Source organism: Anoplophora glabripennis, unplaced genomic scaffold (genome assembly GCF_000390285.2).
Source record: "Anoplophora glabripennis isolate ALB-LARVAE unplaced genomic scaffold, Agla_2.0 scaffold174, whole genome shotgun sequence".
Lineage (NCBI taxonomy): Eukaryota > Metazoa > Arthropoda > Insecta > Coleoptera > Cerambycidae > Anoplophora > Anoplophora glabripennis.
The window spans coordinates 889130-905570 of record NW_019416305.1 but is presented as its reverse complement, the minus strand read 5'-3'; the positions used below and the strand labels follow the sequence as shown (position 1 = coordinate 905570).

The following is a 16441-nucleotide window of genomic DNA, read 5'->3' as shown; positions in this document are numbered from 1 at the left end:
TTTCAAATTTTCTTTGGGGCTGTGGTTTCAGGGCCTTAAGTCATTGTTCAAATTTAGATATTTCTGTTATGTTTCACGGTCTATAATAAAATTAATAAATTGGTAACACGTGGAGTATCGTATGATTGTACTAACTGCGTCACGATCAAGTTTATGTTTTGAATAAAGCATTAATTCAACATTTTATAACCTACAAACGAAAGAACTGGTTCGAAGACAAATGTCAACTTTATTAATTACCTAATATCTGTTCATGTTTTTCATTTTTCGAAAATAAAACTACTATATTACTCAATACATGAACCGATAGCCTCGTCCTCGACCCTCGGCAGTCGACACGTGATCATTTTACTTACATTGTACATTACGTTATATTATTTTACGTTTTGCGTGCAAAGTCTAATGATGACTCGATGAGTGTTTAGTGCTAAATATTTAATAAAAAAAACACAAAATGTCTGAAGGTAATTGAGTCAGAATGATAAACGTTTAGTTTGTGTAACAAAGAAAATAGAATCTGGTTAATTTGGCTAATTATTAAAATCTATTTTCTAAGGGCATGGCATATAGGTTATGAGCTTATTTAAAATATTAATTGATAGTGAGGTCAAGGTCAGGTAACACCTATGGAGCTCGATTTATATGTTGATTTATCAATTTGTATATTTTTCCAGTCAAATGTCATGCATGTTTAAGTCGTGCTTTCTTGATATCCTCTGTACTTGTATACTTCTATTCAGTACTGATCATACTCTTTGTTCGTTAAGACTGAAACCTGACATTTATTTCAGGCTTAGAAAAATATGGCACCTCATAGTTGTAAAGGTTGTTTAAGAGATATTGTAGCAGCTAAAATGGCTAAAGACAATAGAAATACTCCAATGGAAGTAAATGGAGTAGACGAAAATGGAATATCCGATAATCCATGTAAGTACCTTTAGCACATCTACGTATATATAAAGTAACAAGTAAATTTGTTACGTAGTACAAAAGCAAATTTAAGTATATGCCTAAGCAATTTAGTGTATTAGTGCAATACTCAAAATTAAAAATATAATATTAAATAAATTTTTCTTGGCCTTATTGTAGTAAAATTTTACAAAATTATAGATTATTTCAAGAATTAATGTACTGATCACATATTGTGCATGTGATAATAAAATAATTCAAGAATTATGTAGTTTATTTAAAACAAAAATGAATATTAAAAATTTAAGTATACTTATGTATAAATAATTATGTCCTTTGGATAATTATACAAAATGTTCCACTTTGAATTAATCAATTGTATCCACATGTAGAACTCGAACAAGTATTAGGATGTTTTTTAATGAACTCCGCTTTTACCTCACTGTTTTATGTGTACGGAACCATATCAATTTGTTTTCCTATTTATATACTTTTTAAGTATTTAAAGGTTATTTTATATTTATCTAGATATAGAAGGTTTTTAATTACTTTTGATGCCTTTGTTTTTAATTATTACTAAGAGGACATTAAGATTATATACTTACACACTTAAATATATTTTTAAATTGAGTCGTTTTGGTGTCATGGTATCTTTTTTTCCTAGGTTTATCAACAACATTTATCAGTTCAAAACGTGAGTCTGTCACTTTTAACAACTCTAACATTATCTTTTTTATTATCTGAAAATTGTCCCTATCTAAATATTTTTTAAATTATTAAAACTCATAATTATTAATCCATTGACCTCTCATTTAAACTTTTCTAGAATAGGTACTGCTGTATTATTATCAAGGAACATGTGTATTTTTTATGTTTATAATTACAACTTAAACGATAATTATTTTTGTACTATTACAAGGTTTTTATATTTTGAAATAAGAAATTTATATGGATGAAGTAATTCCACATTTGAAAATAAAATCACATACATGTTTTCCATAATACAAGGTACATACTTAAATTTTTGAATCACATCTAAAATATTAAATTAAGTAAGAAATTATCTTTACATTTTTTATACATTTGGTATCATTTAATCTATCACACAAGTACTTTATTATCTGGACCTATTTTAGCATTTTTAACTTAAACCAAATATTAATTCACCTTCTGTTGTTCCATCCACCGAAGATGAAGAATGGTATTTCTGATTTTTCCTCTTTTTCAGCGATGCCTTGGTTTGGAATGGATATTGGTGGAAGTTTGTGTAAGCTGGTGTATTTTGAACCAAAAGACATCCCTAAAGGTGAATCTACATCGGAAGTTGAAACGTTAAGAAATATTAGAAGATATCTTACCAAAAATTCTGCCTATGGGAAAACAGGACATCGTGACACCCATTTACAAGTAAATAATACCTATTTATTATACAAAATATTATGGCAATTACATTGATTTCTTGTTTGTGACGTTCCGTTTCAGTAAAGTGTTAATTGAATATGTATTGCGACCCTTGCATTTCGTATACAAAGGTTTAAATTCATTAGGTTTGACGTGCTGAATAATTAATTATTAAGAATATTACATAATTTGAATATATATATTTACTCATATCCATTTGATGTAATTTAATGATGAGGCTTTGGCCTGCTTTAGAGAGAGCAGTTTTTATTAGAACTTCTTCTCAATTTGTTGATGTACATTTTCATGAGCTAATGAAACTTTTGAGATTGATATTGTTTCAAAATGATACATTCTGTCGAAGTTAAATTACCGTCATTCTTTTGTAAAAAACCATCATTTTAAATGATGAAATTTGGAAAAAATTACCTACAACAAAAAAGCTAAGCAAATACCGAGGCAAATACTTTTATTAGATTATTAATATTTAAATTTACTCTACGTTAGAGAGAATAATTTTTATATATTATTAATCATAATGCCCATTAGTCCTACATCCAAATTTTTTTGTGTATTTTTTTAACTGAAAATTTTTTTAGATGGATAATGTGGTAATAAGGGGAATAGTAGGGGCATTGCATTTTATTCGTTTTCCCACTAGTGAAATGAAAAATTTCTTAGCTCTAGCGAAATATAAAGGAATGGCTACACTAGTGACAACTGTTTGTGCAACGGGAGGGGGAGCTTACAAATTCGAAGAAGATTTTCGAAGAGTAAGTAAATGTAAGAAAGTAATTTCTAGAGTAGCAAAATTAATTTCCGTATATACAGTATTTTGTGTTGGATAAATTATTTATTATAGTTTGGGTGACTAAATGCAATTTTTCTTTAGGAGGTTAATATGAAACTAGCAAAATTCGATGAGTTTGACTCATTACTGAAAGGTCTACAGTACATCGATAAAAATAGTCCAACAGAATGTTACTATTGGGCAAATCCGACTGATGAAAGCAAATGTGCCAAAGTTAATTATGATTTTTCAAGTCCATACCCTTTCCTTATAGTGAATATTGGATCGGGAGTTAGCGTCTTAGCTGTGTATTCTGCCACAAATTATAAAAGGATATCGGGTACAAGGTACGTTATGTGTTTTAAGATAAATCTTATCAGAATTAGTTTTATTTTACTGTGCATGCGGCGGTCCAATTATGTTTCAAAATATCAAAAAATTAAGATAAATGATGCACACATATCACTAACATTTCAGATGTTTGAATGTTGATGGTATTATCTTATCTGCAAGGTGTTATGTATATATTTGTGAAACGGATAATTATTGAATGTCCACCATAAATCCAGTTATTGGTCGTAAATTTGTCTGGTTTATTTCCAGTATTTTACATGATTAAGTCACTCAATTTCATATTTTTTTCAAAATTAAAACCGAGGATTGTACGAGGGTTGCCTTTTATATTTCGGGATTAGAGAACAAAAACAAATATTAATCAATGAAAATCACTTTATTGTTTTTCAAAATATTCCCCATGAGGATCTATACACTTTTGCATGCGTTTGAACCAATTGTCGAAGCACTTTTGCCACTCTGATTGAGGTATCTCCAAAATATGCAATCTGAATGCAGCAACCGCTTCTTCAGGTGTCGAAAAACGTTGACCTCTCAGTTTGTTTTTTACGTATGGGAATGAAAAGAAGTCATTCGGTGCCAAGTCAGGACTATACGGCGGATGACTCATCAAATCGATGTTTTGGGTGCTCAAAAATGCAGTTGTTTGAGCCGATGTGTGAGAGCTCGCATTGTCATGGTGAAGAGTGATCCGTCTTCGGCGGTTGGTTTTCCTGATTTCTTGGAAGACAACTGGCAAACAAATGGTTGTGTACCACTCAGAATTAGCTGTTCTGCGTTGTTCTAGTGGTACGGTTGCGACATGTCCAGTTTTTTCGAAAAAACAGGCGACCATTTGCTTGGAAGTGCTTCGTGCGCGAACAACTTTTGTTGGATTTGGCTCATCTTGAAACACCCATAGAGTCGACTGCTGTTTACTTTCGGGCTCATACGCGTAAATCCACGATTCGTCACCTGTCACGATGTCATAGACGTGTTTCGAAGCACCGCTATCGTATTTTTTGAGCATTTCTTTCGACCAATCGACATGAGCCTTTTTTTGAGCAATTGACAGATTGTGTGGGATCCAACGCGAACAAATTTTTTTGACAGTCAAATGTTTATGCAATATTGAATGTATGCTGGTCCCACTAATGCCTAAGGTTGTCTCAATCTCACGAGGTCAGCATCAATGGTTTTCGGAACAACAACTGATTTTGGACGACCTTCACGAAATTCGTCTTGGAGTGAACTACGACCACGATTGAATTCACCATACCATCGATAAACACTGGTCCTTGATGGAGCTTCATCGCCAAAAATTGAATTAAGTTCATCCATGCACTGTTGCTGAGTTAATCCACGTCGAAAGTTGTAAAAAATAATCGCACGAAAATGTTCACGATTTAATTCCATTTTTGGGCCGACATGAATCTTTTAACTTACTGTAAACAACACAAATAGCGCTCGTATGTCAAAACGTTCTGAGTACGTATAACCTCAAAAATGTCCAACTTTACGATAGAGCTGTCAGTTGCCAGATTGCAACACTAGGGTTGCCAAATCCCGAAACGTAAAAGGCAACTCTCGTATATTATCTGTTGGATCAAGATGTTTTGTGTAATAAATATAATAACTTTAAATGTTACACCAAAAATTGTTCTTAGAAAATGTTTAAATAATGTTTCCTTAGTTTACACGTAATATTGTGAATTTTTTCAAACGATTTCTATTCAAAATGGCGACTGTAGATGATGGCAAGCAATGACATCTTTTTTTCAGAGGGCTGTATGACCAGGAGGGTTTCTCATTAACGGGTGGTCGTGGAAGAAAAAACCAAAAATTTTCTGATGTACAGGGTATAGGAAAAGTACCCGAGCGGTAGAATAACTCAGCGGGAGAGAAGTTTCAGGATGTCTCCCTGGCTATCCGAAGGTGACCTTGACATTGACCTTGGCGATCATTTCAAGGTCAAATGTGATTTTTCAAGTGGGACCCTATACTTTTGACCCCAGACCACCTTGTGGGGGCCCCAAGGTCAAAAAGGAGGGGGTCACTCAAGGTCATATCTGAACGTAAAATTTTCAGCTCTTCATTTCTGGGGTCAAAAGTATAGTGGGACCCTATACTTTTTTTTAAAATCACATTTGACCTTGAAGTGATCTTTAAGGTCAAGGCAATATCAAAGTCACCATCGGATAGCCATGGAGAAATCCTGAAACTTTTGTATTTAACATTTTTCTCTAAAATGCTCTCCCGTCGAGTTATTCTGCCATTCCAGTACTTTGCTATAAGTACCCTGTATACTGAAATCTAGAGAACATAGTAGGGAAATTAAAAAATATTAATATTTGTTGATTACATGAACATTAAAAAAAATATTGAAAAAGGACAAAAATTTTGCATTAAATAGTTAATAACAACGAAAATGATTAAATCAATCGAAAAATCTTTACGGTGTTCCCTGAGTTATACTATCGTGAAGCTCTGTATAAAATTTCAAGTCGATTTATTGAAAATTTTTGGAGTTATGTTTCCTGCCAGTTAAAGAAAAGTAGTTTCTCGAAAAACCCATTTAAAGTATTTGGGAACAAATGACAGAAAAAAAATATTAATTTTATATCCTTATGGAGAGCAATTAGTTTTTGTAGCATTTTATATATTCAGTTAGTAAAATTATCATTATTATCGTTAGTAGCCATTTTGAAATATAAAAAAGACAGAGAAAGTAAATTAGCGAGACAAAAAATTGACTGGAAAAAGAATTGTAGACAATTGTTACATTTTCTATCATATCAGTTTCAGTATCTCCTAGTCTTTGTTGAATTATGGCATTGTTATAACACCTTGACATTTACTATTTGAACCTTTTAAGTTTAAAATGTAATATGCACACTTTTTAAATAGTTTACTCCATTTATAAAAGTGAAGGTCACATTAAATTAGTTGTGTAATTTTTTTATGTATGTTATTTTATGCGTATTTAGTTGGAATTTAAGTACATATTTAAAAAAGTGAAAAGAAATAAAATTTTTGTACCGCGTGGATAAATTATTCTGTTTTTACTAATTAATTAATCTTCAAATTTTCTCACAGGTGGTAAAATGTTCAAATAAACAAAAAAATTAAAATTGATAAAGAAATTGGTCAAGTTTATTGTATAATACCAAAATTGTTGAAAATTTCCTAGTTTATTGGAACTAGGAAATTTTCAACTATCAAAACTACCAAAAATTGATGACAATAGAAGCGGTTCAATTTTATTGGCCAATTTTGGTGATTTCTTGCGATTTAATTTTTATTTATTAGTAGCAATAAAAAATATTGGTTACTTTCTACAATTTTTACACTCCTTATATAACAAATTTAAATGAAATGATATATAAAATATAATAGTAATTTATATTTAAGAGGTAAGACCACTGTAATTTTCATAAAATCAATTTTTTTCCTTGACTGAAAAGATGCTTTGAACCTTGTAGAATAAGGGGAAAGAAGTTTTATGCCTGAAATTTATTTTTTATTCCGAGTTCTTTTTCAAGCATGCTTCGATACGACTCTATTGCACATAGACATCTGCATGAAGAGTACAGCCTAATGACTAACATATCTCGTTAGAAAGAGTTTGTGTTCAATTGGAGACATTTCCAAACAAAAGTACGTTAGTATAGTGTATCTCAAAATTTTAAAAACGTTTTACTCAAAACACGATTTTTTTTAATGGCATGGATCATAATTCCAACAATTTTCTTTTTATTCACTCCAAATTTTGACCATATCTTTAAAACAACATCCTGAAGTGAAGTACATTTTCGATAAGTTGATTTTAACATTACTTATTGACAAATGGTTGACCCCTTTTTTGTCACAAATTGAACTTTTCAAATGCTCGACAATCGCACAAAAACTAATGTTTTCAAAATCCTTTACGTATTTCTCTAACCATACTCGTGTAAATGAACAGAAAATTTTTTGTTTTTTTCCATATTCAAATTTGTGTCAGTTAAGACTGTGCCGTAGAGCACCTCTGATTCAACATGCCTCACAAGAATGGCTCTAGCGTCGCCATTTGTACTATTTATGAATAAATATTTTTTTTATTTGACAATTAATAACATCCTTAAATATTATTATCCGCTTTTTGTTCCTTAAAAAAAATCACAAAAAGAAATAATAATCCTTAGTCCCTAGCCCTAGACACTATAATAAATTGTTTCAATTCATATGAATGAAAAAAATATCTTATCTTAATAAGCTACTTTTACTATGAATGAATTGTATTAATATCAAAAATTAATCATAAATATTTCTCTTGCTAGAGATTCTGTCAAGTATTACTATATTTCATTTTGACTGATTTTTATTTAAAAATTGGCAGCTTATTAGTCTTTTATTTATGGTTTGCTGCTATCATGATTGATTTTAATTCTAAAAATATATAGCCTTAAATTTGACCGATAAATTGGGCAATTTATTATGTGCAAAACAATGCCATTTTTTAACAATTGATTTGCTCAAAAATTGGTAAATTAACGCAGGTTTAATACATAAATTTTGCTGAATTTCTTATCTTCTCTAAGTTGACCAAGAAATTGAGGATTTTTAGTTACTTCTTAATTATCACCAATTTTAGTTACATTATACAATTTCGGTACTTGCTTTTTTTAAATTTAAAATATTTAAAGAATATGTTTCAAATAGGTGATTGTTACCGTAATATTTTTTTTTATTCGGTTGATAGCCGCACGGGTTGAGGCGTCAGTCCTTAAATCGTGTGCAAATTTCTGCCCGGGTTCGATTCCCGCAGCCGGTAGACCGTAGATTAGCTATGCTTGTACGAAGGATTGGCACCCTCTGTGCAGGTATGGTAGGGTAGAAGAATGTTGGCTTGGGTCAATGTGAGAGATTGACACCGGTTGGCATTTGACCACCCCCCTAATTAATGAGGTTTTCCAGGTTTCCCTCATTGCTGCACTGAATTGTGGTTAGGGCCTACCAACATGAGTCGTTCCTGGGCGCAAATGCGGTCTGCCTAATAGTAATATGCCGCCTCCTCTCCCACAAAAGTCTCCGACTTATGGGCTAATTCTCGTAGTTAGAATGAGGAGTAGAGATATTATTATTATTATATTCCAATTTCTTGGCCCATTTATTAAAACTGTTAAAGTAATAATTTATGTAATTGATCGATTAATTGGGTCAAAAATTGGTAAAGCAAATGGAGAACTTCTGTTTTTTATAGTATAGGGGGCGGTACCTTCTTGGGTCTCTGTTGTTTGTTGACCGGTTGCAATACGTTTGAGGAAGCGATAGAACTGGCAGCAGAGGGTGACCATACTCACGTTGACAAATTGGTCAGGGACATTTATGGTGGCGATTACGAACGATTTGGTCTTCCCGGTGACTTGGTAGCTAGCAGGTAATTACAAGATTAAAACTTTTAACCTTTGTATTTGCTACTTCTACCCTTCTGTGCTTAGCCTTCTTCGAAATGTTAAATGTATATATATATATATAATATTCATTTTCTTTTAATTTTATTTTTTATAACGTTTTCTAATGTGCGTTAAAGAATCCAACTAGATTTAAAGTTAAATGTGAATTTAAAAAATACATTTTCAACAATATAAATTAATACACTAGATAAAAAAGAAACTTCCGTAATGTTTTGAAGGAAATAGTTTCTACGTTCAGTCTATTGTATATAGGAATGTTTATTACAATAAACATTTAATGCAAAACGGCGATATTTCCATACCTAATTAAGATGAGTTTCATTCAAGGTTATACTCATTTAGTTACAAACGTCAGATAGTCGATAATGGGGACTAAATTACTTCACGGTGACGTCAGATTTTATATTTTCGTTTTTACATAATTACGATTACACAATGCGAGGATTATGTTTATAGGAAGAACAAAAAAAATCGAACAGGTAGATTTTTATTTTCGACTTGATTAAGTCACATTTAGGCGTTACAATTGAATTCATTTAACTATAAGGTTAGAGTTGATTGACGTCATTTGCAAAAGCTGGAAATTATTCAGCGGTAGAAAGGAATTGGAATTTGGTCTGCTTTGTTTGAGAAATTTTGAAAAGTTTTCTTTGAACAATAAGTGTCCTTAATCTAAAAAAAAAATACCATACAGGGTGTCTTATGCCAATCTGGAAAACCTGGAATTATGAAATTTCATAGAGATCTGAATATATCAGGGAATTTCTCAAATTACCACGAAATTTTTTCTAATTTTGGTCTTTATTTACAAAGTTCTGTTATTGAATTTTCCATCAGCAAAGAGTAAATTCATTGCTACAAGTCATGTTACTGCCGAGCTTAGGCAACATAACGTTGCACAATTGGCACTACCAACTAAAAGTCCCTAAATCATCAATATTATTGATTCGTCTACAATGAACAATGACAAACCGTTGCTGCTAGCTTCGAGATAATGCAATCACTGATTTATTGAATAAAATCTCGTGAAGAATTCCACCAATCACCAGCCGGTGAACAGAATGCTGTTTCAATGTATTCTTGATCTAACTGTTTTAACAATTTTTAATTTTACCGAAATTTTATTGCCAACTTGAAGGAAATAACATTACTGTTTCAAACAACATTACTAGTCACGTGGCTTATAATCATTTATGAAGGCTCTATTTTGCACCACATGAGTTGTATTTTGATTGGTTTATTGTCATTAATAATAATTAGTTCGTAATATTAATATTCTCATTCCCACTGTTTTTTTCTTATTGAACCATTTAATATCTAGTGCACAAAAGGGATCTTGGAAACTATTAGATATACAGAAGAGCTTGACTGGACAAAGTGTTGCACAATTTAATAAATAGTTACTTGTAGTCTAATTGAAAATATTCTCGAACCTTTCTTTAAATATCGTGTAATTGGTTTGATATGATGGTACTATAGTACCAATTATTTCTTTTTAAATGAAATTTAATATGACATCCATATGAAAAATGTTGATTTAAAAAAACTGTCTGTGGCAGTAAAAAAACCAAAAAATTACATCAGTGTGGTTCAAGATTTTTTTTCAGTTGGTGTACAGAATGGAGGTTAAAAAAGAACGATTTTTACTTGTAATAAAATTAAAACGAGGAAATATTTTTTTTTGTCTTTTTCCTGAGACTCTTGATGATCAGATTGGGTTCACCCTGTATAATGTCTACTTAAATGTTGACACCAAGTGGAATCATTTTGTATATGATTTTAAAATAATGAAATGGGTATGTGTCTAAATATGTTTTCTAAATACAGTGTAAACTCTTTTTAACGACTCTTAACGTACCGGGGATTTTTTGCGTTATAAAGAATTTTTGTTATATGGAGGGAAGAAGGAAAAATAACCAAATTTCACCAATTACAATAATTATATATAATACAAAATAGGTGCCTAGTGCGTTTAGTAACTGAGTGCAAAATTTCCTAGAAACAACACATCCAAGAGTAATGGCACACTTGTTTGAGACAATTAGCAATAACAAAAGCAAGGCAGTTGTTTACGACCTCAGGATCTTTCTTAGAAATTTCGGCACCTCAAAGATTCAGTCGAAACCTTTTGTAAGCTGATTATAAAAACAATTACACTATTAAATATTTCTGTAAATATTTGCTGGTACTAAATATGAACATATTTCTTCGCAATATAGAATGGCTGTTGTGCTATAAAGAGTGTATTAATGTATGGGTTTTGACGTAAACCAACCAAATTGATCTAATTTCTATGCTATAGGAAGTTTTTCGTTATAAAGAACGACGTTATAAAGAGTTTACACTGTAAGTGCAACCTAAATAAATGCAGTGGCCAATTTTTAATTTATAAGAAAATGACATTTTAATTGGCCAAAATTAAAAATAATAATTATATTATTTTACCGCAATAAAGTCAGTATTTAAAAAAGAAATCAAAATAGCAGTTTTTAATTTTTTTTAACTTGGAAAACCTTACATATTTTTTTAAATTGGAGTACAAATTTCTCACTATCATTAATGGAGTAAATCTTAACCTCCACAATAATGTTCTTAATAATTTGACCTAAGAAGAAATATTTATTGGTTTTGTATGGTATTATTAACGAAATTAGAATTTGATTAATAATTCCACTTTTTTTTCGAATATTTTTTATTTTAGCAAAATGTCTCCTAAACCAAAAATCTCCTGAATTGTCAGTATTTGGTATTCATAGAGAAGCAAAAATTATATATAAATAAAATGTTTTTCTAAAATTATAAATAAAAATGTTCATTATTTGGGCAAATTGTATTGTATAATTTTTTAAATAATCATGCTTTGTTAAATATTTGAGTCGAGATATTGACAAAAAATTAAGGAAATGGTGAGAATTAAAAAATGGAAACTGATATAGAACCTGTATCTTTCAGGCAGGGAAGTTTTTTTAAGTCTACCTGAAAAGCCAGTAAACATCACGGAATTTTGTGATCGATATTTGGTGTACATCCTGTAAATATCAATCCTGTTGATTTGTTTTCATGGGATTAATTTGTCGGAACATTGTTTCTATAAAAACATAATTTAAGAGAGATTTAATTCTGCCACACTGTTTACAATAGATTTTTTTGACAAAAGAATCTGGTTGGGTCCTTAAGACACAGGCTTCCTTGCTTCTTGTAATATGTTGCCCTTCTTCTTCTTCACTCTGTCACCCTATGCGTTTGATATCTGGGACACTGAAGTTTCTCGGCCTTGTGTAGTTTTGGACAAATGAATTCTCGGGAGAGGCGCAGCAAAGTCAGTCGGCAAGATCTGGCCAGGGCGACATTAGTTACCATCACCAACAATATCGGATCGATAGCTAGGATGTGCGCAACACAAGAAAAAATCGACAGGGTAAGTGGAATAATACCGTATTTGACTTTTTTGGAAATTGTAACATTAAATTTAAATCTATCATAGCAGAAAAATGTAACTGTTATATTTATTTATTTTCAAATTTTTTTCAAACTTGAAATTATAATTTTATGTTTAAAATTTTCATCCTCGAGTATAATGTATAACATGTCCAAAATAAGAATGTATGTTATGGGGTTAATGAAAACGAATATATCATTAAAATAACATAAACAGATCGTAGATATTTTTTATTGTTTGAAATTTGAAAAAAAAACAAATTTTTTAGTTTTCTATTTTATTCTATCACCTCTTTTGTATTTTTTCATGGAAATATCAGTTTTGTCATCTGTCGTTTCAATTTGCCATCAACTTAATTTTCTTATACAAGACCCTGCCTTTAAAATAAATATTTTTAAATTATTGTTAACTTTGGCAAGTTTAATTACATCTTGCATACCTATAGTTCAGTCTTCTTCAGTAATTTCTTTAATACATGTTAAGTACGGCCCCTTCACTTAAAAGAGAATTGTAAAATTATTCTTAATAAGACTTAAAAACATACAAAAATCTGAATGTTAATTCGGTTAAGACAAATAAAAATTTCCACGAGAAATTAAGTACATAAAATAAATAAATGAAATAGACAATATTACGAGAATAATGAAAAAGGTTTTTTTGATAAAAGGCCATCCTTAAAATATTTTCGATGTTAAACAAAGTATCTGAAAAAAAAACAACAAAGATTAAAAAATTTGTTCTTTTTAATTCTTTTAAAAAATAAAATATATCTAAAACATTTATATACATTTTCAATGGCCCTTAATGGCATTGATGTACACTACGCAACAAAATTATTTCATTCCATTTCGCATAGATTTTTTCTTAAAGTACAATTACCTACAAAATGGAAAAAAATCGTCTTGACACCATGAAAATTGAGGGAGCCATGCACAGAAAAATGGCAAAATTTCTATTGCGATAATTTTGTTGCGAAGTGTACTATAGGATTTTTTATAGTAGAAGATCCGACTGCGAGATTACTACGTTCATCTCTTTTTAAATCAAAATACAATTTTTATAAACAATTAGGAATAGAGGAATATGTTCCTGCTGAGTTGCCCATCAAAATATGGCCGCAAGTATTTTTAATTAAAATTAAATTAATAAATTTTTTCCAAACAATTTCGTTTACTTGTTTTTAAGATAAATTATAAAAGGTTGGTAAATGTAACATTTAAAAAAAAAGTCTGGCTCGCCCGTTATTCGAACCGAGGACCTTCGGCTTTGCAGTAGCAAGCTTTCGAATTGAGCTATAGTGGCCTACCGGTGGGTGGAGCCGTTTGGGCTATTTGAAACTTTGAGTCTCCGCAGATGTAAACAAAAAATTTAAAATGTTCAAATTAAGATTTATCGATCTATCGTCTCTAAAAGATCAGAACCGGCGCGTAACGGCAAAATAACGACTCGCCGTGATCCGACGTTTGGAAAAAGTGTATTAATTAAATTTTAATTAAAAATACTAGCGGCCATATTTTGATAGGCAACCCGGCAGAAACATTCATAATTGAATTGAATTTTTAAAATGTTGCACAGCCTCAAATAGAGCATCTAGATACTTGAAATTTAAAAAAAAAAGACCTTTCAAATGGTTTTCGAAAAGTTGAAATCGGTTGATTAGGACGGCCACAGTAAATTTTTAAAGTTAACACTATTTTTTTTTATTTTTAAACAATTAGATTACATTTATCAATTAACTTTTTTTTAAAGAAGCATTTTTCCGAGTACTTTAAAATTATAATTTGTGAAAAAAACTAAATTGCAAATTGATAAATGCAATATAATTGTTTAAAAATAAAGTGTTAATTTTAAAAATTTACTGTGGCCATCCTAATCAACCGATTTCAATTTTTCAAAAACCATTTGAAAGGTTGAGCGGTCTTTTCTATGTGGAAAAATTTTCAAGTATCTATATGCTTTATTTGAGGATGTGCAACATTTTGAAGATTACAAATTTTTTTCAAAATTTTTTTCAAAAAATTATTTTGCGAAAACTATCGAACCGATTTTAATGAAATTTGCTGTGTTGTTTTATTATACTCTAAAGTTTTTTTTACCAAAATTGGAATGCCCTCGGAGCAATTAAAATATTTAAAAAAAATTATCCAAAAAACTTGATTTTTTGCCTTTTATCAATTATTGCTATTTTGCAACATCGGTAATAAATTTAAACATGTTTAACTTACAGTATATTGTGCAAAATTCAATTCTAAAACTATTTTTCCTCTTCAATATTCTTCCAAAATGCATAGGTTTCAAGATATAAGCAAAAAACTCAGATAAAATAGGTATTTTTTAAATTTTTTAAACATTTTTCCAATTTTGGAAATGTTCCGGACCTCGCACAGGTCTAGGAATCTACACTTTTATTATGCGAGTTGTACTTTAAATAACATTTTTGCAGTTAATTTGAAGTTAACCACTTTTTCATGTAGGTTGTCTTCATCGGTAACTTCCTGCGAGTTAATCCCATCGCAATGAAGCTACTAGCGTACGCTATGGACTACTGGTCAAAAGGGACCATGAAGGCGTTGTTCTTGGAGCACGAGGGGTACTTTGGCGCCGTTGGATGTCTACTACAATTTCATGAAGATATAAAAAGTTGAAGTTTGTAAACGAAATTGTGGTTCTTGCCTTTTAGATTGGTTTTGCTATGTTACGAACATTCCAAATATGAAATGGGGATTTTAGTACAAATCACCAAGGTCCAAAGGAAGTGGTCGCATGTAGGCATTTTAAAACTAGGAATAGATTTTGTATTACATATTTTTTAACACTATAGAAATTTTATCGTGGCTCTTTCACATTTATTTATATAGTTGTTTTATATGTTTTTATTATATTCTCTTTATTTATTAAGACAAAAAAGCTTTACTATCAGTTCGTGAAAAGGTATTTGACATATTTTATTTATCATAATCGAAACGGTGTTGGCTGTTCTTGTTATTAAAAATAAGGCACGCACATATTTTGTATATGTAAGCCGTAAGATTTGCACAAAAATTATGTCGTATAAAAATATTTATTAAAATATTTCTTTATAAATGCCTCTTATTTTCTTACCCAACTAGGCTATTGATTATATCCAAAAAAACAGGGTTAAAAGGAACGTTCAAGCAATTTTATTGCATAAATCGTTCAAAGGGTCATTTTAGATGAAAAAACCGCGGAGTGCTATTAAATTAGAGGGTGGAAATTGGAGATAGGGGTGAAAATGCACCCCTTTCAATTTTTTAACTGTAGCTCGAAAACGAAGCAAAATTTCGCTATAGTTCATAGGAAAAATTATTTAGAGAATTGAATTTCTCTTCGAAATTGCTTATTTAAAAAATTTTAACAGAAAATTTTATGCAAAAAATCGTTAATGAACAATTTAAGAAAAACAAAATGTTCGATTTTCTGATTTTTTTTTACTTTTTTGCCTCTTGTTTTTTTTTTGAGTAAAGATAGGTATAGGCATTGTTTCATAGAAAAAAAAGTAGATAAAATTTCCTTCAAAATAAGAGGTTGAAGAGTATTTTTGGATGAAAATTGACTGATATATGGCCGCTCAAACTTAGCCAATTTTTCGATTTTTGTTGCGTTTACCATTATACGTTTTAATTCTCATTTTTTGCAAAAAAGGAAGGAAATAAAACGTTCAAGGATTTTCATCACATGACTTGTTCGAAGGGTCATTAAAAGGGAAAAAACCGCGGGGTGCTACTAAATTAGAGGGTTAAAACTGAGGATAGAGGTGAGAAAGCACTTTTGCAGTTTTTTAAATATAGCACGAAAACAAAGCAAAATTTCGGTATAGTTCATAGGAAACATTTTGTGGAGAATTGAATTTCTCATCGAAATGGCTTATTTAAAAAATGTTAAAAGAAAATTTTATGCAAAAAATCGTTAAAAATAAGATTTTTTGATTTTTTAAAAATTTTTGAATAAAATAATTTAGTAAAAACATGAGAATTTAAGTACTATTAATAATGTATATAAAGTGTGTCCGCGGATGGAGTTGACAAGAAGAGAAACTTTTGTTTTTGACTTTATCGAAAAATGTCACTCATTATAAAAAGTTCTGCCCCTCGA

At 30.4% G+C, this 16441-nt stretch overlaps 1 protein-coding gene across 5 annotated transcripts; it reads left to right on the top strand.

Annotated features, from left to right (window-relative positions):
• Window positions 1-309: 309 nt before the first annotated feature.
• LOC108906851 (pantothenate kinase 3) lies at window positions 310-15330 on the top strand. Of its 5 annotated transcripts, none has more exons than XM_018710274.2 (8): window positions 310-464; window positions 792-927; window positions 2138-2316; window positions 2910-3083; window positions 3203-3447; window positions 8676-8852; window positions 12154-12307; window positions 14803-14973. In XM_018710274.2, exons 2-8 carry the CDS (start codon window positions 804-806, stop codon window positions 14971-14973), a joined length of 1224 nt encoding a protein of 407 aa, XP_018565790.1. In that variant the 5' UTR covers window positions 310-464; window positions 792-803. The 5 variants fall into 5 exon arrangements, with proteins under 5 accessions (XP_018565790.1, XP_018565791.1, XP_023309774.1 ...); XM_018710275.2 differs by having other exon boundaries at window positions 331-464; window positions 12172-12307; window positions 14803-15330; XM_023454006.1 differs by lacking the exon at window positions 310-464 and having other exon boundaries at window positions 804-927; window positions 14803-15330.
• The last annotated feature ends 1111 nt before the right edge of the window (window positions 15331-16441 follow it).